This window comes from Pimephales promelas, chromosome 3, assembly GCF_988280905.1.
Source record: "Pimephales promelas chromosome 3, fPimPro1.hap1.1, whole genome shotgun sequence".
NCBI lineage: Eukaryota > Metazoa > Chordata > Actinopteri > Cypriniformes > Leuciscidae > Pimephales > Pimephales promelas.
The window spans coordinates 15,399,419-15,424,912 of record NC_142771.1 but is presented as its reverse complement, the minus strand read 5'-3'; the positions used below and the strand labels follow the sequence as shown (position 1 = coordinate 15,424,912).

Sequence of the window (25,494 nt, the reverse complement as noted above, 5' to 3'; positions counted from 1 at the left end):
TTCAAGGTCCAAAAGACAGTTTCAGTGCAAATTCCAAACTGTTCAAAGGGCTTTAAATGATTCCAGACGATGAATAAGGGTCTTATCAAGCGAAATGATCGCTCATTTAAAAAAAAAATAAAGTTTAAGTTTCATAAGCTTAAATGCTCGCCTTGATCTGTTCTGTGATGCATGACTCTCCTATTCGAACTCGTTCATCAAAATGAACAAATCTTTTCCAGAGTCAATTCTTTCATTTCGTTCATTGAATGAACCAAATGACATGAAAAAAGATTTGTTCATTTTGATGAACGAGTTCAAACAGGAGAGTCACGCATCACAGAACAGATCAAGGCGAGCATTTGTGCTTATAAAACTTAAACTTTGTTATTTTTTTGTTTTAAATGAGCGATCGTTTCACTTGATAAAACCCTTACTCATCATCTGGTGTCGTTTAAAGCCCTTTGAAGATGCACTGAAACTCTCATTTGGACCTTGAACCGTTTGGTTCCCATTGAAGTCCGTTATATGGAGAATATGGATATGGATATATTGGATGACATGGGGGTGAGTAAACTATCAGCAAAAGTTTTTTTTTAAAGTGAACTACTCCTTTAAAGAGTGTGTTTTTACCTTATTATAATAAAAACTAAAACCTAAAAAATATATATTGTTTTAAGTTTTTACTTGAAGCAAATGCTGCCTGAGTTATGCATGTTTGGTAGCCTGAACAGGGGAAATGCAATTGCTGAAATGACCACGGAATGAATGGGGAAAAAAATGTATATAAACTTCCATCTGGAATTGCACCTACTTCGTCTCGGGAAACCTTCTCAATCACATCTGTATCGCAGGAGCACCAGACATTCAAGTGTCTGAAACAGGAGCCAAGAATCAGGGTGAGCCAACGGTCTCAGTGGGGAGTATCAGAGTAGAGTGCTTGATTATCAGGCCTTTGTGTGTAAATGTAGGTAACATGCTGAGCCCAAGATATCCAGACACAGCAGGAGCGATGAGTCTGTCGGCTGGCCGGAGCTTCTCACAAGGAGCCCTTCTGATAATGCCATTAGCGGACCCTGAGGGCAAGAAGCAAAAAAAAAAGGACTGATAAAGCAAGTCTCCGTTCAGGCCTGGCACTGTGGCCACCCACTGGAAAGCACCAGAATGTGCAGAGCACTGAAAATATGTGCCCTTGTTGCCCTGTGAACAGGTGAACAAGACAGACTTCTCCCACATGCTTAACTTCTGCCAGGAAAAATGAAAGAATGCAATGCTTGGAACTTTTTCCTACTTCATGTCATAAAACAAAGAATCTATCTTCCATGTGTTTTCATCATCTGTGTAAAGGCACAGTTGCATACTACAAGTTATTCTGTTTGGAAAACGAGTGGCTGTCCTATTCCATAGTTTGCAGAGGGGACACAGTGTTCCTCTCGAGTGCTTTGTTCGGCACGGACCAGTATGACCTCATAGGTGGTTCTCAAGGAAATCCCTCTCCCTTCGAGGTACAATGACAGAGTTTCCTGTTTAAGAAAGCAGGATCCGGCTTCTGACTTACTCACACTCTCTGCTGCCTTATGTAATTCCTATGCAATTGCAAGACCGCCCATGTTTAACATGCGTGTGCCTCACAATTATAATGACTAAGGTTATTTATTTAGTCATGCAACTTGTTTGTGTGCCTGTTTGCACGTCAGAGTGAAGGAAGGGAATACTGTAGAGGACAGTCAGCATCCTGCATTACAAATTCCAAGAGTTTAGTAGTTCTTAAATTAAACCAAAACAAGAATTATTCATTTTAACTTTCTATTAGCAGCAACCATCAGTAACAAGGATGCTGGCCCCAGAACACACACACAAAAAACTTTTTTAATAGAAAACTAATTTTAGGACTGCAGTCTTGAAAACCATGTATAACTCCCTCTTTCTCTCTCTACATATATATATATATATATATATATATATATATATATACACACACACACACTCTAAACAATGCTGGGTTGTTTTAACCCAAATATGGGTCAAATATGGACAAACCCAAATGTTGGGTTAAATGTAATTTAAAATTTTAACCCAACTTCCACTTTCAACTGTAAATTTTTTAAATTATATTTTTAACCCAATCTTTGGGTTTGTCCATATTTGACCCAAATTTGGGTTGAAACAACCCAGCATTTTTTAGTGTATATAGTTAACAATTATATTCATGACTTACACCGACTTTTGTCAAATCAACTTAATGTGGTTCAGATTTTACGTCTCTATTTATTAAATAAAATAATCATTTCATTTATTTATTGTCCTCCATTGTAATAAATCACATTTGTGATTTAAACTAACTAAACATTTTAGATGTGCACTATATATATAAAATCATCTCCAAGTAAAAAGTAAAAGTAATGTACTTAATTCTTGAATCATTCTTTTCAATATTTCTTTCTGCTTAACATTTATAAAGCCAAACCAAAGTATAAGTGAATGCTTTTAATTCACAAAAAGTGAATTGTGTATTATATAAAGATCTAGACAAAAGCGTCACGTCATTGACTCATTTATAATGTCAAAGTACCTCCAGGTTAGCAGAGCAGTTCATTACCCATGATAAGTGCTGCATCAGCAGCCCAGCGGCCAGAAGAAGAGAGGAGTTGAATGCCAAGACCAGCCCACTGCAAGACAAGTCTTGCTCCAAGCTTCAGCTCCCACATCAGCCTTGTCAGAGGTGCGCAGGACATGGGGGAGAGATAGAGGAGCACAGGAGGATTTGTCACTTACAGACACAGCAACGAACACAAAAGGTAGGCTACGTTTATTTACACGAATACGCGAGGTTACATGTGAACATAGATTGGCGAGACTATTAAAGTAAGTTCAGGAGAACGGAGTTGAATGTGATTAACTCGCGTGCATGGTTTTGCATGGATGCGGACTTTGCGTGCGGTCACAGAACTGTGGCTTAAAGTTTAGCCAGTTTATAAAACTGCAGTTATGGGCTATTTATAATAATTTAGAGGGAAGCTTCTGTGTACGATTGCGTAAACGAGGTCAATACGCGGAATAGTATTGCGATTATTCCGCAGAACATGTGCGGTCGTTTGATTGCTGTGTAAAAATGTTAATAATTCTAACGGTGGAAAAATGTTTCGGTAAACCTGTTAATACTTTGATAGGTTTGCATGCCATATTATTAACGATTAACTTGTAAATGCACAGAAAATATGGAGAAAATGTTTTAAAAATGTGTTTTAACCCAAAATTCTACTGTAAAATATTAAAATGATGTTTATGTATTTATCTGTAAAAAAATCAATTTAACAAAAAGCTTGGTAGGCTATAGTAATATTAAAACATATTTACTGGCAAAGTCTCTACTTGCAACAATACAATAGACATGTATGCAGACAATACTTTGCCACTGTATTAGTTTAGCGATAGTTGTAAAGCAATAGTTGTACTGTACAAATCACGATTTTATCCGTCTACTCCGACCACACATTACCGTGATACATACAATTTACTTTATTATTAAAAATAAAATAATTCTAGACTCCTAATACATTCATTTAGTTAAAAAAAAAAAAGTATCTACTGTCTACACTGAAATAAAGTACTGGCCATGAAAGGATCACAAAAATGTGAAATACAATAAATGCAAAATATTCGGTTTATCTGCATTGTTTTATCTACGACTGTTAAAATATGTTTACCACATTTATTTTTATTTTCTAATGTCATAATGATTTAACATTATTTTCTAATGCTTTATTTTAGTTCCCTCTGGTGGCCTTGGAAGATATAGCAAAGCTGTGATTTGACCATCACAAAGTAAAAGAAGTGAATATTTCAACACAAATGAGCCTGCCACACTTTCAGGAAATATTACGGCTATGTTAAACCCTCCTGAGAGTTGTTTTATGTGCTTCGATGGAATATGGCAATAAGAGGGACTACATGCTTAACAGAGATCCTTAAGGAACGTTTTTAAGGACAGCAAAAGAAGTAGGAAGAATGGAAGCTTCATACGCAGCCAGCGCTGCCGTTGCTCCGACTCTGCCGCCGATGACCCCGTCTCCAGGTTACCTGTTCCGAAGGTTTCGGGAGTATCAGAGCAACGACGTCATCGTGGCCCATTACAACTTCACGGGAAAGCTGAAAGGGAGCAAATACCAGGATGGACTGAAACCCGAGGCCATTGCGTTTCTCATCATTTGTCTTCTCATTGTGGTGGAAAATGCCATCGTTCTGGTGGCAATATGGAAGAACAAAAAATTCCACATGCCCATGTACTACTTGCTGGGCAACTTAACGCTGTCTGACTTGCTAGCAGGCTTCACCTACATGGTGAACATCATAACTTCGGGGGCAAACACTCTCAAAATGACTCCAGTACTGTGGTTTCTTAGAGAAGGCGGTGTGTTTATCACTCTTTCTGCGTCTGTCATCAGTCTCCTGGCTATAGCTATCGAGCGGCATGTCACGATGGTCCGGATGAAGCCGTATCAAGGGGCCAAGCGTGGCCGAATGTTCGGTTTGATTGGTGCAAGTTGGGTCCTGTCAGTGCTCCTCGGCATTCTCCCCATCACGGGCTGGAATTGCATAGGAAACCTGGACGAATGCTCCACCATCCTGCCTCTTTACGCCAAGAGCTTCATCCTCTTCTGCATCACCGTGTTTACCCTGGTGCTGCTGGCCATCGTGGTGCTCTACGTGCGCATCTTCCGCATAGTGAAGTCCAACACCCAGCGCTTGGGCTGCGCTCCTCAGCGCAAAGGCATGGCGAGGAAGTCCCAAAAGTATCTGGCTCTGCTGAAGACGGTCACCATCGTTCTCGGCGTCTTCATCGCCTGTTGGCTGCCGCTCTTTGTGCTCCTTCTGCTGGACTTCTGCTGCCCCGCTCAACGATGCGAGGTGCTGCTCAAGGCGGACTACTTTCTGGGCATTGCCATGATCAACTCGCTTCTTAACCCCATCATTTACACCCTAACTAGTAAAGACATGCGGAGAGCCATTCTGAGACTTGTCTGCAGCTACTGTCTGCTAACAAAAGACGGACAAGTGAAGAAATTCGGCTTGCCTTTCCTGGACTGTAGCACCAGTAAGGCAGAGGTGCCGTCACACAGACTTGAGGGCCTGGAGACAACGGTCTCCTCTGGGAACATCACACCATCCACTATTAAAGCCATCTACCCCAGGATATTAAAGAGCTGAGGAACTTCTTGTTCGGTTTGAATATTTATAAAGCTGCCTAGTAATCAAGTCCGAGGTGCTTAGAAATGAAAGCAGGAGAAGTTGGAGAGATGGAACTCAAGAATGTCATTTTGAGACTTGGTTTCCTTCACATGCATTAAAGCAAAACATGCGTGACAAGTGGAATTTTCTTACTGTGACAAATACCAATGTTTAAAATGGACGTTCTGCACGACAAGAGCTACGGTCGGCCTGTTGTTCAAAATAGGATTTTAAACAGCAAATTACAAAGAGTTATACAGCGAACTGAGCAAAAAACACAAAAATCCTTTGAAAAGAACTCTTGTGATGTTTTACAAGTCTCGTATGTGCCATTACAGAAATAATGAGCTTGGGTAACGAGTCATGTTCAAATGTTCAGAGACTGTGGTGAAAAGACGCAAAGAAAATGACAGGTTGATGCCTCCACACACGAGGACGTTAGTTCTCGGGAACTTTACGAATACATATCCACACAAATAAAAACTGCAAGGCATGTGACTATTTTTAATCTGTAAGGTCATGTTTCCTCTTACAATCCTATTTTTTGGGAAATACACTTTTAGAAGAAAAGGTTCTATATAGAACCTAAAAAGGTTCTGTCGGGCGCTTCATATATAGAACCTTTTAGGAGTTCTTATCATGGGATCATTTGAATTACTTTTGTACTTAAATTCATTTTTAACTTCAAGTTAAATTTTATGAATTTAACAGCTCAAGCAGACTTTATTAGTAGAAATAGTGAAACATCCCTTTAAACAATTGTTTTCTCCTTATTTAGAACCTTTTTTGTCATAAATGTTTCTTTAAAATTAAGTCAAGATCCCTATTGTTCTATACTGAAGCCCACTGAACCGTTTCTGTTTTCATGTCAAAGCTCTCTTTAACCAGTGTGCTATACTTGTCTATATTTTCCTATACAGTAAATTGGAACAAGCTATATGAATATTGAATATTTTATAAATATTGTATCAAAGTTTTGTATGTTAGTGTTAGGAATGCCAACATTAATGTGTAGCAGTCGGACTCTGCAGTGATACAAACAGCACTGACATTCAAGCAATATTGCATTTCTGTAAAAACTTGTCTGTTTACGGAAAACGACGCATTAGTATGTATAAATGTATTTTTTTTTCTTGATTCTAAATTATGAGCCTTAAAAAATCTTTTATAAGTGCATTAATTAAAAGCTTAGTGTTTTCTTGAATGTTTGTGATTTGTCTTTTGTTTAGTGATGAAACATATTTACACAAATGTGACTTGCACTACATAGATTTGAATTTACTTCTAAATATTTTATTAGGTAACACTTTATTTTGTTGGTCCCCCAACAGACATTCAACTGACTATAAGTAACTTGGCGACTACAAGTAAACTTATTCTCCTAACCCAAAGCCTAACACCTAACCATAACCTAACAGTCTACTATAATATACTAATACTCTAATGAGAGTTAGTTGACACGTAGTTGAAAAGTTACTCACAATTAGTAGAACGTCTAAAGTGACTATCGAAATAAAGTGTAACCATTTATTGTTTCCCATGAAGAATAAAACTAAAGTGTGACAAAATATAGATAAGTAGGTGTATGTGAATACAAAAATGCTGCTCAAATGCAATGATAAAAGTTTCTCAAAGTGACTCGAGCTGATTTCCAGTTGGCTACAATCACACCCACACCACATGTTAACCAAGCATAAACTAAACTATATTGAGGTTTTGTCTTTTCACAAGGCATGAGCCACACACCAAATGTTCTCTTTGCAGAAAACCCCTACAGAAAAAAGGCCATAAGCTCGTGCCAGTCCGGATGTTTACTGAAGCTGAAAAGGCTCATCTCTGCAACTCAAGGGTTGAGTGTGACTCATTTTCGAAGTTAGACAAGTAAAGGTTCAATTACTCACACAAACAAAGTAGGGCGGCTAGGCTTTTGAAAGAATACCCATCCATAGGCACTGACAGAAATTAAATACCCCAAAATGATATTTCAATAGAGTGAAAGTAGTATAGTGAAGGTAAAGTAAAGATGAGGGGGGGGAAATTACTTGCACAAAGCTCTGCAATACTATATAAAATCATTTTGGATGAAAATGAAACCTTCTCTGAATAGATGCTATATATCCTACATTCTCAAACATTATATTATATTTAATAAGAAAATTTATTTTTCGATATATGTGTAGAATTTCTGTCTCTGAAAACAGGATTATACAAGCTTTAGCCCATAGTAATTTTAGCTCTGTTAGGTTTACATCTAGACTGTGGAGACATTGGCGCACCTGTTTGTATATTGCAAATGAAAGGTAATGAACTTTGTATTTTATATTTATTTATTGCTTGTTGTAACTGTTTTTTTGTTTTGTTTTTTGTACTATGGACCTTTCTTTTTGAGTCCTGAATAAAGTAATATTATTATATTATTATTATATATTAAAAAATATACATTAAAATATTTAAATTATATTTAAGCAGGAGCTTTATAAAATGACTAATCTTTTTTTAAAAAAAATAATTATCTACAACAATGTGCAATAAAAACACTTTTTAAGGAGTGTTTAAACTTTTTCAGTCTGAATCACAAACAAAATGCCTATTCACACCGAGAGAAACTAAAAATACCTCCCTCTCATGTTAATGCCATATACAACCCATCTACACCTGTGTTTTTAAACATGTTGCATGTCCTTGACAATTATTTTGTATCAATTTTGTGTTTCTTCTTCTTAATACTTTTCGGTGTAATGTTTCCACCAGTGCGGTGCAACATCAAGATTTAAAATTTTATAGGATCACGTACTCTGGTCTATGGAATTAGCAGGATATCCACATAACAAGTGATGAATAAAAAAATCATCATAAACTGCCACTCTGGGCATGCGAAAAGAGCTTTTTCAGTCTGTGGGTGGTAATTTGTGAATGCATAGTGACATCTTGTGGTGTGTGACGCAAAAGGTAGCGATTGAGGCCAATTTATTATCAGACTTAAAAGACATATCTATAGACACACATATATACAGTTACACACACATAAAAACAAACACTAAATTAGCAAACACGGTTCATGTGCACCAGGTCTACCATTCAGTATTGACCAGGCTCCACAGGTCATCACTGACCTCACAGGGGGTACGGGTGGACGTGTCTATGTTGATCGGGGTTGCCACGTCCGCACCGTAGTGAACTGCCAAGAGACAAAAGGGATTACAGTCTTGAATATAAAGCTACTATGTTCATCATCTGCATATATATTAAATGTGTCAGGATTACCTCCCCTGAGTATGTGCGGGTCTGGGTCCACCTCCAGCTTTATCTTGGTTACTTTATTATAGAGCTGAGCAATATATCTAAATCAAATGGGAAGGGAAAAAAATACAAAACAGAATGTTTTTAGTGGACATGATTTCAAAGCAGTCTGGTAATACAGACTTCACCATATCACTGTAGGGCTAGCCTACCACACAATCGGACCAATGACTTCTGCATTCGTTCGTGTCTTGATAAAATAATAAAAAAAAAGATTGCTTAAGATTGCAAAATGTCTGACTTTTTTGAGCCTGGAAATTCCCATGACCATGTGAACCTGGTCACTATCATAATAATATACAATACCGTTCAAAAGTTTGAGGTCCGTAAGATTTTATTTTGTGCAAAAAAATGTATATCTTTTTTAGCAAGGTGGATGCATTGCATTGATAAAAAGTGACAGTAAAGACATTTATAATGTTGAAAAAATAAATTGTTTCAAATAAACGCAGTTCTATTCATCAAAGAAAGTTTCCACAAGAATTTTAAAATCGTCATGAAATGGAAGTTGTGAGTTATTTAGTATCAAATCATACTAGACTGCTTTCTGAAGGATCATGTGACACAGAAGACTGGAGTAATGGTGCTGAAAACTCAGATTTTAAAACAGAAAGTAGTTCTTTTAAACAGTAATAGTAATGATTATTTTTACCGTATTTTTGGTCAAATCAAAGCAGCGTCTGTGAACATTAGAAAACTTACCGACCCCAAACTTTTGAAGGGTAGAGAACTGGAAAATTTCAGCAGGTTGAGGACATACTATCTAGTCCTTTGTCATTATAAACACACATCTTTAAGACGATTACCCTTTTTGTCCCAACTATTGAGAGATACACTCTCCAAAGGTGAACTAAAGCCAGTCCAGTTCTTACATAGCTGAAGGAATGACCTCAGTTGTGTCCTCGTCCACTTCCTGTTGCAGGGTTTGAATTTCTTGCTCAGCATCTCTTAGTTTTTCCAACTCTTTCTGTAAGAATCTGATCCACCAGTTAAGGGAAAAAACACAGTGAACAAACAAACAACAATGTGCATGATCGAAAAGTAACTGAAACAACACTCACGCTTTACTAAAGGGATAGATAGCCCCAAAATTAATGTCATCATTCACTCACCCTCAAGTTGTTCCAAACCTGTATTAAGATTAATTTTCTGTTGAACAGAAAAGAAGATATTTTTTAAAAATATGGGTCACCAAATAACCCAGGGCCCCTTTGACTTCCAAAGTATGGAAAATAATAATAATATGGAAGCCAATGGGGTCCATTCAAATATCGTATTTTGTGTTCAGCAGAAGAAAGAAACTGATATGGTTTGAAACAACTTGTGATTGGTGATGCGCTAGAATTACACATTCAGCAACCAGAAAGTCTGTGTGCATCAAATGTACAATGTTTCTTGGTCACCTGACATCTACAGTAATGTAAATAAATATGGCCAGAGGTTATACTAAGAGCAGGTTCTGGTTCAGGTCTTGGGAAGGATACTCCTGCTCCGAGTCCAGGATTTGGCTTTTGGGCAGACTCCGCTGCACTTCCTGCTCTATCCTCTCGATCTCCTGCACCATCTGACTCTTCTGCCGCTCTAAATCCAGAAGCTTGTTGCTGACCACTTCCTCTGCATGCACAAGATCTTAAAGACAGAGAGAAACGTTTCAAGTTCAACATTAATATCCAAATATTTAGTGTGCATTAAAAAACACGATTAATGCCTACATTTGCCAAAATGTTCAATTGCCCAATACAGTATCCCACAATGCAACATTCCTAAACCTTCTAGTGAGGTGTAATATTAGCAGCATGACTTTTATCGTCTTTTGCTCGATTTGAGTGGCTATAATAAATGCTTTTTAATGCTAGTTGCATCAGTTAATAGTTAATATTGATTAGCAGGTTAAAAGATAATATTACTACTGAAGTTATACCATTTAAAATCTCGGTTGTAGTCTTCTTGGTCTTGACGTGGTGGTCAAAGAACTCCTGCAGTTTTTCTCTTGCTCCTCGAAGTACGTTCTCTGCCTTGCTGCTCTTAATGAACTCTATCAATGTTTCCCCGGATATCCCAAGGTCGTCATCTTGCATCTCTTCGTTCTGTGCCATGTCTGCATTAATTATATTTCTGCAGAAAAAAAGAAGAGGTGAAGGTATAGGATGCCATGATAACAGAACATTTATACATTTAACAGACACTTTCATCCAAAGCAACTTACATATGAGAAAAAAAACAAGCAACTTGACATTGAGTCAATTATACTCATAGTATGCAATTAATGTCATGTAAAAAAAGATTAAACACTAGAACAGAGATGATATAGAAAAAAGATACCGGTTATAGTTTTAATAAAAAATAACTAAGTTTGAGTGATAGTGAATTTATAAACAATTAAACAGTTTTGCTCGTAAACAGTATTATTCGGGGATCAACAATTTTTGTTTGTTGATCCCTAAATTTTGTTTCTGGGATTTTATGTTTGTTTTGTTTTTACAGTTCATGGCATTACCACAATATTAATGTTTTTTTTTCTAGAATATATATATATATATATATATATATATATATATATATATATATATATATATTCTAGCCTGTCGAGGTTTCATCATGAAATTGGCAACATGTTGGAAATTCTACAAAACGGCATACAGAGCTCTCAAATTCCTCTTATTGATGCTTTCAGTGTCATATTGTTTTACAAATACATCACAACCATGCTTATAAATAAGCAGAATTTACAAATCAATGTAACGTTAGTGTAGCCTGCTCTACACCACACAAAACCAAACATTTAAGTTAGCAAGGCATTAAAAATGGATGTACAACATCAGTGATCGGTTATAACACGGTAAATCAGTAGTTAGTAGCTCTGTTAATTGTTAAAATATATAGTCTAATACGAAAGGAGTATAATTTATATTAAACTCACCCACTGTTATTTTGCAAACACAAACAATAACTCAAAAACTAACCTGCCAAAAACAACGCGTTAATAAACACATCGTTTTCTTTATTCAGTCAGTCTAGCGTTTTAAACACTGGTCAAAAAAACCGAATATCAATGAAAATGTACAATATAGCGATGTTCTGCAATGTTTTTCAGGATAAATAGTCTCACCCAATGCACGCGCTGGTTATCCCGTTTATCCGGATTTCAAACTGGCGTCTGTTAGCGCGCGCTTTCCCAAGCCGCGCCTGATTAAAAACTGGCCTCAATATCTCAATAATTTGTTTCCCCTCATAACGATCATTATTTTAATATAGCACATACTATATAAAATTAATGTGCCATTCTAAACCGTTTAAAGTGATTTTACAGAGCGACCTTAGAATTTCAGTCAGGCAACTGTGTGCGACAACTAACTATGGCTTCTCAAGTCAAAACCAGTCTTGCATCGTTTTCCCCTGCCCTAACCAAAATTGTTTTATTTTTCATTTTGACCACCAAAAAAGCTTCATTAAATTAAATTCATTAAATAAAAATTTATCTTTGAAATTTTATTTTAAATGGGGTCTGGAATAAGTCAGAATTTATAAACTAGAATGAAGACTAAAGTGCAATATTTATTTATTTTTTTGGCAAAAGTAAAGTGGTAAAAGCAAAACATGAAAAAACAAATATGAAAAGAACTGTCTTTATTTCCACAACAACTCCCTGTTATACATTTTTAATAATATAGATAAAACATTTAGGTAACAATGATGAACTGAAAACTTTACAGATTAAAGCAGTGTTGAGATTAGAAAGACAGTTTCTGGTCCCACTCATTAACACGTTTTTTTCATGAACAACTAAAACTTAAAATACCATTTATTGCCAGCCTCATGGTTTGCTCTTTTTCTGCTGCTTTTCCTTTTTTTCTCGTTCTTTCCGTTTCTGTCTGTACAGCTCTCTAAAGTAGAGTCTCTTTGGATTCAGCCCGTAGGCTTGGAGTCTCTGTCTGCTGAACTCTCGGCCAGCCATCTTCACCGTCATGGGTCTGGAAAGCAGACGTCCACCTGGCCGCCTTGCTTTCTTATTAGGCCATTTAGGTTTCTCAGTCCTTTTCCTGTCCACCTCCTGTTTCGGGGTTACTGCAGTCTCGGCCGGCTTCATCTTTTTCTTAGGAACCAGGAACTCCTCATCATCATCCTCTTCATCCTTTACAGTGACTTCTTTGAGGTCCTTTATGTCTGCTTGCTCTGGAAGGCTTTCAGATGTCTCATCTGTCAGATCTCTCTTCTCAATCATGACCTCTGCCTCCTTTGGACGATCCCTCGTCTTCTTACCCACCTTCCCCTTAGACTCCATCAGCTCCTCCTCACCAGTGTTCCTGAGCAATAAAAGACAAATACACTAAAACACAAGGGATGGGAGGAGAACATGGTTCTCAGAAAAGCATTTTCAAATGTAAATTGGTGCAATACTCAGTATAATTTGTATGAGGTTCACGGCTTTTTACACTAAGGATTTTTTCTACCGGCACAGTGGTTCATATTTTTACTTGCCCAGACAAAATTTTCACTAGTCTCTCTCAAAACACAAAAGTTGTAATAAAAGAAATAAAATAGTTACTGTCTTCGTTGTTTTGACCCATAACCTTAATGAATAAGGTTGTGACACCAAAAACTACTAGCCTAACTTCTATACATTTCAAATATTGTTAAAGACAAGTAAATGGTAAGTAATAAGAACAAATAATCAAATTACTAGAAATAGCACAAATAGAACAAAAACACAAATAAATAAAAACACTGCTTTCCAGGCAAGTCTAATAGTAATTTTCAGGTAGAGAAAATGAATAATCAAATGTAAAATAGTACTGCATACAGTCTTCACTGTGTAAATGTAGAAATGTAAAAATGTTAAATGTAGATTAATTCATTAAATGTAGATTAACTACATTTAATTAATTAATGAATCAATCAATTAAATGTAGATTACCATTTCTACATCTACATTTATATAGTGAAGACTGTATGCAGTACTATTTTACATTTGATTATTCATTTTCTTATTTAAGTTACTCAGTCAAGAGCAGTGAGTGATTTTTTTTTTATCTTTGTCTTTTGTCATTTGATTAACATTAAAACAAAGACAGCAGCAGATTTATTAGGCTACTGTCACTTTAAGAGCTGCATGGATCCAATATAATGTTACACATGCATTATATTCCGTGTTTGTTCACTTAAGACATAACAGACTACGTTTACTTGGATACTTGCCAAGTCCGGTGTTTTTTTAAGCAATTTTGTGTGAATGTCAATCACAAGACGACAGCATTCGCATTTCGCACGATGTCTGAGAAGTGTGAGCTTCGAATATGTGCACAAGCAAAACTTCTCACACTATTCAATTGAGCTCTCTTGAATTAGTTCTCAGTTTCGCATCTTCTTGCGCTTGAATATTTAAATCGGAAAGGCTTAAAAACACGTAAAAAATGATAAACTATCGTGATGCAGCACTGGCCCAATCAGGCAAGCCACAGTAGCGTCAACTGTCCCGAGTGACGTATATATGCTTGCCCTGGGCTACCGAGCTGTCCTTATTGTCGTCTCGAGCCTGAAGGTTCTGGATGTTTTACTAGGATATTTAAAGGGACACTCACTCATTATACAGAGACACAAACACTTGCTGTTTCTTCTTGACATTCCGTCCTTTGATCTGGAAGTTCTTCACGTCACAAAGTTCATCCCTCTCGGACCTAAAAAAGGAAAAATAAAGCAAAGTGCATCAATTTATTCCAGGGCAGAGGAAAATAATTGGAAAATGCACTCAAAATGTTTATGACCTATTTATTTAGCTGAAGGCATTTCCCTCACGTGACGTTATTATCACTATATATTCCAAAACATCACAACAGTTTTATTAATGATAGAAAGTACTGTACGCTACCTGTACATGCAGGTCTTTCTCAGTGAGCACCAGCGGTTCAACTCCTTTTCATCTGCTTTCAGGACCTATAGAAAGAGGTTCAGGTGAGAATAACATGGAAATATCAGCCAGATGATTTCAATAAGATCAATAAGATGCTAGTAAATAAGTCACAAAAAAAATAATTTATGATAAGTGACCTATATTAAATCAGACACAATTATGTGCCTCATAATAATTATTTTCATGTTTATTGCCGATAAATGAGATATTTTTTTAAAAAATCCATTAATACTTCCGTTCAATGTTTCTCCGTTTCCGTTCAGAGTCTCTTTTGCTCAGTGCCACATGATCCTTCAGAAATCATCTAATATGCTGACTTGATCAGGAGACATTTCTTATTATCAGAAATGTAAAAATGTTTTATTTTATTTATAAAATTATTTTATTTATTTTTTAAATTGCTGCTTAATATTGTTGTGGAAAACGTGATACATTTTTAGGAGTGTTTGTTCAATAGAAATAAAAAAAAATTCTTCATAAAAAAAAAATCTTACTGACCCCACTTTTTTGGTAGTACGTGTGTGTGTGTGTATATACATTAGTAATAAGTAATACAACACCGTAATTATTAATTATTTTTAAATCAATAGTTTTGTCAATGTCAATTGACCATATGGACCATATAAATTGTGCATTCTTCATCAAAATCCATATAAAGCTCCAGCACCAGCAATGATAGATTTCCTTGAAGCTCAAACATACAGCTCTCAAATCCTCTACGGTCTAAATGCGAGACAAACGCTAATCTACACTGGTGGTCTTTAATGGAGATCTGCTCAGAGAGAAGATTACAGTCCTCAGACCCTGGTCAGAGTTATTCCCGAAGGAACAGCAATACCAGGTCAGACACAATCGCAGCTCATCAGCACAGAACTCAGAGTCAATCATCATCCAGGCATTACCGCTTGCTCGTAGCTCCTCACCTCATCAGTGGACAGGCCGAAGTCATTCGGTACAACTTCTCTGTAGCGAAACCTGCATGGCAAGTCATCAATGATGTCCTCATAGTCCAGTTTATAGTACTCGTCCAAATACTGCTCAAAGGTCTTCTCCTCTGGGAACATGACCAGGAAAAACATGGTTTTAGGATTACACCTTGGATTATGAATGAATACATTTTTTGGCGGGATTTTTGTTTTTTGTTCGATCAATGACAGTGTCCTGTTTAAAAAAAACTAGACATTACATCAGTTTTAAACATCTCACTTGGATCAAAGACGGGCTTGTTTTTGTTGATGATCTCAGAAAAGTGGGACTTCTTCCTCTTCTTTCCCATGAGAGGGGCGTCCTCTTTGGTCTTCTTTTTCTTCTCCTCTCTCACTTTCTTTCTCTTCTTTTTAGAAACAGGCTGTTGACTTGGGTCATAGTCAGCATCCATCTATTAAAAAAAATAAAAATTCAAGTGTGATTAGAAGTGGACGCCAAAAGTTTGCTGTTGCATTTGTGCTTCAATGAGAAACAATCTTACTATAAAGTCAGGATCTTCACAGTTGGGCTGATAATCTTCCTCCATAGTGTTCTCTTCCTCTTCCTCATTCTCCTCTTTTCCCACCCATGTATCCCAGTTCCAATTTTCTAACAAAACACAACATTCACACACAACAAAAGTGTCATCAAAACAGTTTCAAAAGTTTGAGGTCAGTAAGATTTTTTAAAATATTTTTGAAACAAGACTTTTATGCTCACTAATGCTGCATTTATTTGATCAAAATACTGTAATAACAGTAATTTATGAAATATTTATTTAAAATGACCGTTTTAAAGCTACACTGTGTAATTTTTACCCCCATCTAGCGGTGAAAAGGTATAGGACCATCCAGTGAATATTAGTTTCTGTTCATCTCAATTCCGATTTCATTTTAACTCCTACGGTGGCCAATGTAGTCCAAGATTAACATGGCTTCCATTTCAACCTCGCCCATGAGTGTTAACTCAAACGTAAACGTGAAAGGCGAAGCTTGAATTAACGGGTATGTCCCTCTTTGATTAACGTACTTTCAAGATGGAGGGGCAACATGGCGACCGACATTAGAACCCCTTACCCGTATGTATTTTCAATGGCGTATTATACACTCACGAAATTACTTTATTACTTGAACGAAGTAAATATACATTAATGAGCATGTATATTTTTGAAAGATCTAAGTGTTTTTAGCTAAGAATAAACTAAAAGAGTTACACAGTGTAGATTTAAATTTTAATATTATGTAAAATTTAACTTATTCCTCTGATGGTAACGCTGAATTTTCAGTCACATGATCCTTCAGAAATCATTCTAATATGATGATTTGATGCTCAAGAAACGTATTATTATCATCAATGTTGAAAACAATTTTTTTTGGAAACCGTGATAAATTTTTTCAGTATTCTTAAAAAAATCGAAATTACATAAACCTTTATGAAAAGTTATGAATCTGTTTTTTTACTGAAAAATTTACTGTCAGTAGCACTTTAGATCAATCAATAGTGTAATAGCTGAATAAAAGTATTACTTTATTTAAAAAAAGAAATATGTATGTGAACACAATCATCCATCAAAGAGACACAATGTTACCTTCTAAATCATCGTCGGCATCAAACTGTGGCTTCTCTTCCTCTTCCTGCCCATAGTATTCATCCCCAAAGAACTTCTGCAGATGAGAATGAAGAATGTGAGAATTCAAGTCCATGAAAGTACATGCAGCTCAATGTAAATATCAAATAGCTAAATCCAAATTATCTTCATCATAAGCGCTGACTTTGGATGACTCTTGACATGCAGTCATGTTCCAGACCTACAGTCTAGTTAATGGGTCATTTCTGCCCCACCTGCATAAGTTGGTCATGTTTCTGGGGGTCAAAGTCTCCCTGCAGGTCAACGTCATTGAAGGCCAGCTGCTCATTTCCTGTCAGTTCCTGCAGATGCTTCAGTTTGTCCATGATCTCTGCTCGCTTCAGGTTCTTCAGTTCCTTCAGCTGTTGATGCTTCTGTTCCTTCTCCTACAGGATGTTAGGAATGGGAATTGTATGGAATTAAACAAATCTGATTCTGAATCTACTTAAAAGATTTGAGTAATGATGCAGAAAATTCAGCTTTGACATCACAGGAATAAATTACATTTGAAAAGATAATCAAATAGGAAACAGTTATTATAAATTATAAAAATATTACTGTTTTTAATGTATTTTTGATCAAATAGATGATGGCTTGGTAAGCGTGAGACTTTTCTATGATTAAAATAAACTTAAAATAAACCCTAAAGTTTCAAATGGTAGTGCACTTACTTAGTCACATTTTCAAAATGATAGTTTACCTTTTTCTTCCTCTCTTTAACCTCCTCCCTCTTCCTCTTTCTTCTGTCATCTTTGCTTCGGACAGATGTGGCAATGTTGCGTGGATATGTTTTGACCTGTGGAGGAATAGAGGGTTGATGGGTAATGACCATAAAAAAGAGCTTTGAAGACACGCACATAGGCATTTAACAGAACATAAGGACAAATCAGGCTGACGTGGACATCCTTTTACCTTTCCAGCATCAGGCTCCTCAAAGCGGAAGTTGTATTGCCTCTCAAAATCTTCCTGTTTATGCAGGAATGATTCTCCTTCATCCTCTGAGTCATCCATATCATCCTGCATCAGCTCATTGTAGGTGGGGATCCTAAAAACATTCACAGATAGAGATACTTACACTACCATTCAAACCTTTGTGAACAGCACAATAAAAAATAAATACTTTTATTCAGAAATTATACATTAAATTGATTAAAATTAGAAGTGAAGACCTTTATAATTATATATATATATATATACACACACACACACATATATATTTTAAATGCTGTTCTTTTGAACTCAATTTATTAAAAAATATGAATTATTGATTATTCAACATTGATAATAAGAAGAAATGTTGTTGGAGAAAATCATATTATTCAAATGATTTTAAAGGATCATGTGAAACTGAAGTATTAAAGTAATGATGCTGATAATCATAGAAATAAATTACATTTTAAAACACTAATTAGTTAGTTTTAGTTAATTTTTCACAATAGTAGTGTTTTTACTGTATTTATTATCAAATAAATGCAGCCTTGATGAGCAGAAGGATTATTTAGTCAAACATTTTTAAAAAATCGTATCGACCACAAACGCTTGAACAGAAGTAAGTGGACTGTACATTTACATGGAATTACACAGTCATAAAGCTCACATCTGATTGGCTATTTGTTCATGTATTTGCATTACTTACTGACTCAATTCTGTAATACTACAAACAAAACCCACCTCTCGTCGTCTTCGTCCTCCTCCAGGTATCTCTTGTTGAGCATGTAGTCTCGCAGGAAAGACTCTTTCTCATCCAGCTGGGGGTTGTTCCAGTAATCTCGCAGGTATTCCTTGATATATATCAAAATTAGCCCAGGCAACATCCAATAAAACAAAAGAGCAAGAGTGAGTAAAGCCTATAGTTCAACGATTACATCCTAAAACCACATTCAATCCAGAACAAGAGACTGACCATGTCCTTAACTTCTTCCGGCCCCTCCAGCTCTGCCTGACCCTTCAGCCATTCCACATAGTCGGCATCCTCTTTGTCCTTAAGAGAGCAGCAAGAGACAAGCACAAATAAGTGTATGATTGGATACGGTTTTATTTTACACAATTATCCAACATCCGACTTTTAACATCCAGAAAACCAGCTACAGCGCGTAAATGAATTTCAGTTCCAGCACCTTCTCATCTTGTGTTTTGGTTCTCCGCGTCAGCAGCTGTCCGTCACCATCACTGTCCTCTTCATCACTGTCATGCACAAACTTTCGCAAACTGCCAAATGAAAGTAAAGACTCAAGTAAAACATATTGTACGAATCTGTCATTATTTACTCACTCTCATGTAGTTTTAATCAATATGCCTTTCTTTTCTCCATTTCTATATAGGAAATATTGTGTACAGGTTTGGAACAACTTGAGGTTAAGTAAATGCTAACCAGTGTTGGGGAAAGTTACTATTAAAAGATTAAAAGTAATGTTACAATGTTGCTTTACTTCCAAAAAAAGCAATCAATTGTGCTACTTAGTTACTTTTATGAAAAGTAATGCTGTATCTCACTTGTTTGTAACTTTTTCTCACCTGGGTTGGGCTTGCTTATTTTTTAAATGAAATGAATAAGCCTCAGTCTGAAAGAAATGCACATCTGTACAGTAGAGGGCACAGCTATATATATATATATATATATATATATATAGTTGCGTAATATTCTGAGTTTGCATTTCACCGTTTTTATTCATTTTGATGAATACTGAATCTATTTTTGTACAAGTGAGATGAGTAAATGCTCTCATTTAGTCAAGAATCTAAACCTACAATAACCATCATGCTCACACAGCACACACAATTTCTCTGTCAGTCGATAAATGGGAAAGCAAAGGGACTTGCATAACTTATTTAAAAAAGTAACAGCTATCTTGTTGCAATCTCATTATGTAACCCACGTTACTTGTAATGCGTTACCCTAAAACACTGATGGTGACAGAATTTTCACTTTGACTGAACCCCTCTTTCTGAAAATTGATAAATGACACATAGACAGCCAAGTAATTGTATATGTATACATTAAGCAACTTTAACCAAACAGACAATGGTTCAAAGACAATCTCTAATCTACCTTTCCTGCAGATCCTTCTGTTCTTGGATATAGGTGGGAGATGCAGCTCTCTGTAACACAAACACATTCACTTTTTAATTATTTGTTAGACATCAAGATGGTTTAGATATTGAACAAGCAACATGCATGAGTGGGGGGGGGGGGGAACTTAAAGGAATAGTTCACTAAAAATGATAATTCTGTCATCATTTACTCACCTTCAAGTCATTTCAAACCTGAATGAATTTCTTTACAAGTGAGACAAGTTCTTTACAAGTTCTGCTGAACACAAAAGAAGTTATATTGTAAAATGTCAGTAACCAGACAGGACCCCATTTACTTCCATAGTATCCAAGTCAATGGGCTCCATCAACTGTTTGGTTACCGATATTCTTCATAATATCTTCCTTTGAGTTCAGCAGGAGAAAGAAACTCAAACAGGTTTGAAGCAACTTGAGGGTGAGTTAATGACGAATTTTAATTGGATTTTAACATAGTATGTCTTAAGTATAATTACCTCCTGCATCTGTTTGGAGACTTCTTCATCAGCACTGTCATCCTCATCATCATCATCATATTTTCTAAAAATGAATTATTTTCAATCAAATTTATTATATAAACCCAATCAGAACATGAAAAAAGGATATCCGTTATCTGCATACTATACTTGATTGTCATAATGCTTTCACCATTTGCACTTTTATTGAAATATTGAAAGATCTATAAATAAAGCCACAGCTTTTTAATCATTTACAAACGCATGATTTCTTACCCTCCTCTCTCCAGGATGATCTTCCTCTCATAGTCCTTCAAGAACATGGGTTTCTCTGACTTTTTCGAAGTGGACGGTTGCTCATCGCTGCCTAATCCAGATGCTGTTTAAAAATCACAGTGTGCTGAAATCAGTACAGTCTCCTTTAACCAGAGTAGAAAATCATAAAGTGAAGATACTTTACATACTATCTTCAGTGTAGAACTTTGCATCTTTCTGATAGATTTTTGGATCTTTCTTCTTCAGAAGTGAGAGCGTTCTGTAAAAATCCCTGTCCAACTTTGGGTCCAGCTCCTATATTATTATTTATCAGAGTATTAGACATGAAAACCTGGGTATGGTTTTGAAAAAGGAGTTTCAAACTAGAAAGTGCTGAATATTTTACCACTTCGCTCTCATCAGAGTCCGAGTCGGACGAGCCAGATGAATTCTCCTCATCTTGGTCTCCGTAACGGTCCTTCACTGGAACATTCAAAATAAACACACAGATTTAAACTTTATTTGAATTAATTAACAGAATAAAATGCACAGTTAACTACAAAATTTAAACGTATGACTGCCTGTATGACACAAAAGGAGATATGTAGCGTAAGTCCAAGTTAAGTCTCTCAGTTTCTGTGAAAATACTACCAACATTGTTCGTTGTTACTGTAAAATTATGATATATAAAATAAATATTTAATATATAAAGCAAGCTTTCAAAATAAATAGTACCTAGTTTATTAACATTCGTGGGTAACTTACCATAGTATGACTGTAGCTTTATGGTTACCATGGTGAATTTTAGTATTTGAAAAGTCAAAAGAATTGTCTACTTAGATTATATTTATTAAGATAAACAAACGTTAATATTAATAGTTATAAACATAACTGAAGCTACTCAACAACAATACGGAGACAAAAATAGACAGCTTCATATAGGGAGTGTTCATCATATTCAACATATAATATACCGTTATATATAATAAAATGCAGATTATGAATATCTAAAAGTCTAATAAACAGCCCTTTAGATTTACTGGACTTTCCGGAGGATTTTTACGTTAGATGACTTACGTCTCTGCAGTTCTTCTTTCTGACGATATTTCTCATATTTTTCAGCGAACTTCTTATTAATCTTGAGGTCCGACATGATCATTTACACCTGTATTAATATCTTCTTTTTTGAGATCAGATTAATATCTCAATAAATCGAGTAACTTAATTCTCACGTTAAACATGTTGCTCTGTTGAACAGCATGGGCACGTGACCTATAACCCTCCAACGTCATTGAGTTCAGCGTTCAAATATGTTCTCCGATCGTGGATTTTTTTTTGTTTGTTTTTTTTACTAACAATTAATTTTTCGTAGAAATTAAACCATCTATTTTGTCACAGATTTAAGAAGTATATTTTGGATTTTGGCTAAAAACGTGCGTCTTTGTTCTTCCGGTGGCTTCGCTGGCTGCATCCGGCTCTGATCCGTCTGCATCCTGCGGTGGACATCCAACCCCGCCCACATCCAAGTGTGATGTCAAAAGCCACGCCCATGCCTAATGGAAAAGGGTTTTCGGCATGGTTTCAGTGGGTTTCGGTGTGTATGTTCAAGGGTCCAGTGGTTTAGGGATCAGTGTTTGGTTCAGACCTATAGAGGGCAGTATATAATGTGAAATAATAACTAGTCTGACATAAATGTTGGTCTATGACAGAACTTGTTTTTCCGAATCTGATTTTGTATAATCCTCATATATAGCCTATATTAAGGGTGGAATAGCATATGCTTAGGTCACAAGCCACTGTGTCCCTGATAGCATGCGTACATCACAGAGACATCTATTTGATGTGCGTATTCGCTCATCTGCAATACGTCTATAGGACGTTTCCTGTGAGATGTTAAATAGACATTTAGAAGATGTCTTTAATATTATGATTTAGAATGTACGTTAAACTAACATCTTAAAGATGTCTATCAGATGTTAGTAAACAGCAGATTCTTTTCAGATAAAGTTATATTTAACAGACATCTTGCAGACGTACATTTGCTACAATAAGTTGCTTTGAGAAAGTTTCTTTATACATAATAATAACAATATTATTAATAATGAACATTTATAATAAATGGTGAATTCAGGGTGATTGGGACACTTTTTTGCCATTGAGATGACTTGGAAAAAGTGTCCCAATCAACTTGAATTCACCTAACAATATACAGTATATTAATGTAATAAATATAATTATATTACACAAACATGTAGCCTATATTCCCTCAGTTGCCCCTACTCTGGCCTCTGTATCTGACTCAATGTCACACCTACCGCGATTACGGAGAAAGGTAAACAATTTCCTTTACATATAGGTATGGCAGGAGGCCAATGTACATAAAAAACATATGGATAAGTTCAGAGTTCAGCTTTTACCTGTTATTCACTGCTTTGATGTTCTCTGTCCACGTTCAGTGTTGATCAGGCTATGACTCTGGCCTACTTTCTTTAAAAAACTTGAAATCAGCAATAGAAAGAAGAAAGTTGTAAATGTAGAATAAATAGTTAGGCTAAGTAAAGAGTTTTGATCTGAATGTCTTATTCAGATCAAATTGATCAAAGTCTAAGGTAAGTCTAGATTCAATACCTGATTGACAATTACACATGTTTGCAATATTTACCACTGAAGTGGACATCTGAAAATATGAATAAAAAAAAAAATCTTTTTTTTTTCATGTCATAAGAGCCATAAAACATATGTGAAAATATCATGTCATAAGAGCCATAAAACATATGTGAAAAGAAATCCTGACTGAGTTTATCATAATTCATGCATACATTACAAGCAATAGGCTATATAAATATGACAAATACGACCCCCCCCCCCCCCCTTCTGTTGTTGCCAAAGCAAAGACACAGAACAGATATGCCACACAAACATTGTGAGTAACAGAGTGTCCAGATGATCTACGGCTAATCATTAGTGATGTCAGAACATGCGATTTTTCTGGGAGATCGGTGGGATTGAAAGAAAACAATTACTGTGATATACAACTAGTATTTTTAGCAGCAATAAAGCAAAATAAGAAATAAAACTCTGGGGAACACTTAATGAGCATAAACTAAATATGGCAAAATTAGCAAAAACAAAAAGTTTGGGGTCAGTAATTTTTTTTTAATTATTATTATTATTATTATTCAGCAAGGACACAGAAATGTATAAAATTACAAAATATTTCTGTTTCAAATAAAATCAGTTCTTTTGAACTTTTACCGAAGAGTCAGTTTAAACAAACAAACAAAAAAAAAAAAAAAAAACAATATTACGGTTTCCAGAAAAATATGAAGCTAATAATAATAAATGTTTCTTGAGCATTAAATCATCATATCAGAAGGATTTCTGAAGGATCATGTGACACTGAAGAGCAATCAGCTTTGGTCACATGAATAAATTACATTTCAAAACATATTGCAACAGAAACCAGTTAATTGAAAATGTAATAATATTTCCCAGTATTACTGTTTTACTGTATATTTGATCAAATAAACGCAGCCTTAGTCAGACAAAGAGACCTTTTAAAAACATTAAAAAAAATCCCACCAGCCCCAATCTTTAGAACAGGTGTAAATACATAGATTAGATAGATACATTTGAAAGATTAGAATTTAAAACAAATGATTGTGTTTTTATCTTCTGTAACCCCCCACGGTGCACATTGAACTTTGCTTGTAAAATAAAGCTGTAGTAGCCTACATTCACATGAAATCCCGCCCACCTCATTCCATGCCTTATTTTCTGGTCCATACTCAAAGGAGCCCAGAAACAAGAACGATAACAAAACATTTTGGAGGTAGTACTGTTTGCCCAGTTGCCTTTGTCAAAAACATGTACAGGTCACGGAGGTCCCCCCTATACCAACCGGCCCCACTTTTCCCAGGATGTCTGTAAATCATGGGGTTTTCTCCTGCGGGGCAAGAGTGTTTTGAAAACTGAGATGTGGGCTGTGTGGGGCCTTTCCTAGAAATGCCTTTCCTGGAAATAAATCTCCCAATTTCCTAGAATACCAGAAGTGATGGATTTATTATCGTTCCTTTGTGGTTTTACAGGTCACTCTCTACCTGAATTATATATGCTTCCAGAAGAAAATTGGTCTCGTTTATAAGCACAGTCACTTGTAAAAAAAAAAAAAAGAAAAGAAAAGAAAAAAAAAGGCCTTTTTAGGTTCACATTTACAGTTATGTGGGTTTTTTCCATTAGTCTTTTTCAGTCTGGGCCTCATGTGCTCCATATGAAAGGATAACATTTAGCAGATCTCATGGATTTGACCATTTGATCATCTCATCTGCTGAAACTGATCCTCATAGGTCTTTTCAGTTTTTATTTTAACTTCTCTTTACTGAAGCCATGAAGTGTACTGGATATATTGGATTTTCACTGTAAAAAAAAAAATTTTTACAGTAAATTACTGGCAGCTGTGGTTGCCAGCATCATACCGTAAAAATACGGTGTGTTACTGTTTTTGAAATTAACAGCTACTGTATTGTCAGCTACAGTATAAAACTTTAATTTAACAGCTATGCTCCAACACAAAAACAGTAACACCATATAGTTGATGCTCGCAACCACAGCTGCCAGTAGTTTACCGTTTTATTTACAGGAATATTTTTTTACAGTGGGAAAATGAATGTCATGACAAAATTACAACATTAAAAACACAAAACCGG

General features: G+C 35.8%; 4 protein-coding genes and 1 non-coding gene across 7 annotated transcripts in view; 1 reads left to right on the top strand and 4 right to left on the bottom strand.

The window, feature by feature from the left end:
- Positions 1–2,710, bottom strand: part of foxd7 (forkhead box D7) — a 38,587-nt gene extending 35,877 nt beyond the window's left edge. Inside the window, exons 1-2 of one of the 2 annotated variants that reach the window (XM_039686818.2) lie at positions 2,579–2,710; positions 794–1,055 (exon numbers count right to left, since the gene is read on the bottom strand). The gene's annotated coding sequence lies outside the window, so the exon portion shown is untranslated. Of the gene's footprint in view, positions 1–793; positions 1,056–2,551 lie in introns of both variants that reach the window. The other variant, XM_039686817.2, reaches the window with a different exon arrangement.
- s1pr5a (sphingosine-1-phosphate receptor 5a) lies at positions 2,649–6,412 on the top strand. Its single transcript, XM_039686815.2, has 2 exons — positions 2,649–2,777; positions 3,751–6,412. Exon 2 carries the CDS (start codon positions 3,988–3,990, stop codon positions 5,185–5,187), a length of 1,200 nt encoding a protein of 399 aa, XP_039542749.2. The 5' UTR covers positions 2,649–2,777; positions 3,751–3,987; the 3' UTR covers positions 5,188–6,412.
- Positions 6,413–8,158: 1,746 nt separating this feature from the next.
- On the bottom strand, positions 8,159–11,768 carry spc24 (SPC24 component of NDC80 kinetochore complex). Of its 2 annotated transcripts, none has more exons than XM_039685709.2 (6): positions 11,618–11,768; positions 10,430–10,623; positions 9,993–10,137; positions 9,381–9,485; positions 8,473–8,549; positions 8,159–8,386 (listed from the first exon to the last, which is right to left on the bottom strand). In XM_039685709.2, the coding sequence occupies exons 2-6, from the start codon at positions 10,602–10,604 to the stop codon at positions 8,280–8,282; spliced, it is 609 nt and encodes a 202-aa protein (XP_039541643.2). In that variant the 5' UTR covers positions 10,605–10,623; positions 11,618–11,768; the 3' UTR covers positions 8,159–8,279. The 2 variants fall into 2 exon arrangements, with proteins under 2 accessions (XP_039541643.2, XP_039541642.2); XM_039685708.2 differs by lacking the exon at positions 11,618–11,768 and adding an exon at positions 11,472–11,611.
- A 350-nt stretch (positions 11,769–12,118) lies between these two features.
- kri1 (KRI1 homolog) lies at positions 12,119–22,247 on the bottom strand. The gene is made up of 19 exons (XM_039685862.2): positions 21,866–22,247; positions 21,195–21,271; positions 20,998–21,103; positions 20,810–20,912; positions 20,555–20,618; positions 20,059–20,108; positions 19,127–19,217; positions 18,913–18,990; positions 18,681–18,790; positions 17,922–18,054; positions 17,710–17,805; positions 17,225–17,395; positions 16,971–17,046; positions 15,885–15,991; positions 15,623–15,794; positions 15,340–15,470; positions 14,375–14,439; positions 14,088–14,183; positions 12,119–12,812 (listed from the first exon to the last, which is right to left on the bottom strand). The coding sequence occupies exons 1-19, from the start codon at positions 21,945–21,947 to the stop codon at positions 12,323–12,325; spliced, it is 2,298 nt and encodes a 765-aa protein (XP_039541796.2). The 5' UTR covers positions 21,948–22,247; the 3' UTR covers positions 12,119–12,322.
- Positions 15,189–15,287, bottom strand: LOC120490530 (Z30 small nucleolar RNA). Its single transcript, XR_005625056.1, has one exon. It is a non-coding gene; the product is annotated as a Z30 small nucleolar RNA (small nucleolar RNA).
- Positions 22,248–25,494: the final 3,247 nt, after the last annotated feature.

What these genes read in the sequence shown, in the direction of transcription:
- spc24 (XM_039685709.2), bottom strand. Translation starts at nt 10,604, where the DNA reads ATGGCACAGAACGAAGAGATGCAAGATGACGACCTTGGGATATCCGGG. An exon ending in ATCCTGGACTCGGAGCAGGA is followed by an intron (nt 9,486 to 9,992) that starts GTATCCTTCCCA and finishes CTGGTGGATCAG; the next exon opens with ATTCTTACAGAAAGAGTTGG. An exon ending in GAGGTCATTCCTTCAGCTAT is followed by an intron (nt 8,550 to 9,380) that starts GTAAGAACTGGA and finishes CATTTGATTTAG; the next exon opens with ATATATTGCTCAGCTCTATA.
- kri1 (XM_039685862.2), bottom strand. Translation starts at nt 21,947, where the DNA reads ATGATCATGTCGGACCTCAAGATTAATAAGAAGTTCGCTGAAAAATAT. An exon ending in GTGAAGATCCTGACTTTATA is followed by an intron (nt 15,795 to 15,884) that starts GTAAGATTGTTT and finishes TTTTTTTAATAG; the next exon opens with ATGGATGCTGACTATGACCC. An exon ending in CAAGCCCGTCTTTGATCCAA is followed by an intron (nt 15,471 to 15,622) that starts GTGAGATGTTTA and finishes TCATGTTCCCAG; the next exon opens with AGGAGAAGACCTTTGAGCAG.
- s1pr5a (XM_039686815.2), top strand. Translation starts at nt 3,988, where the DNA reads ATGGAAGCTTCATACGCAGCCAGCGCTGCCGTTGCTCCGACTCTGCCG.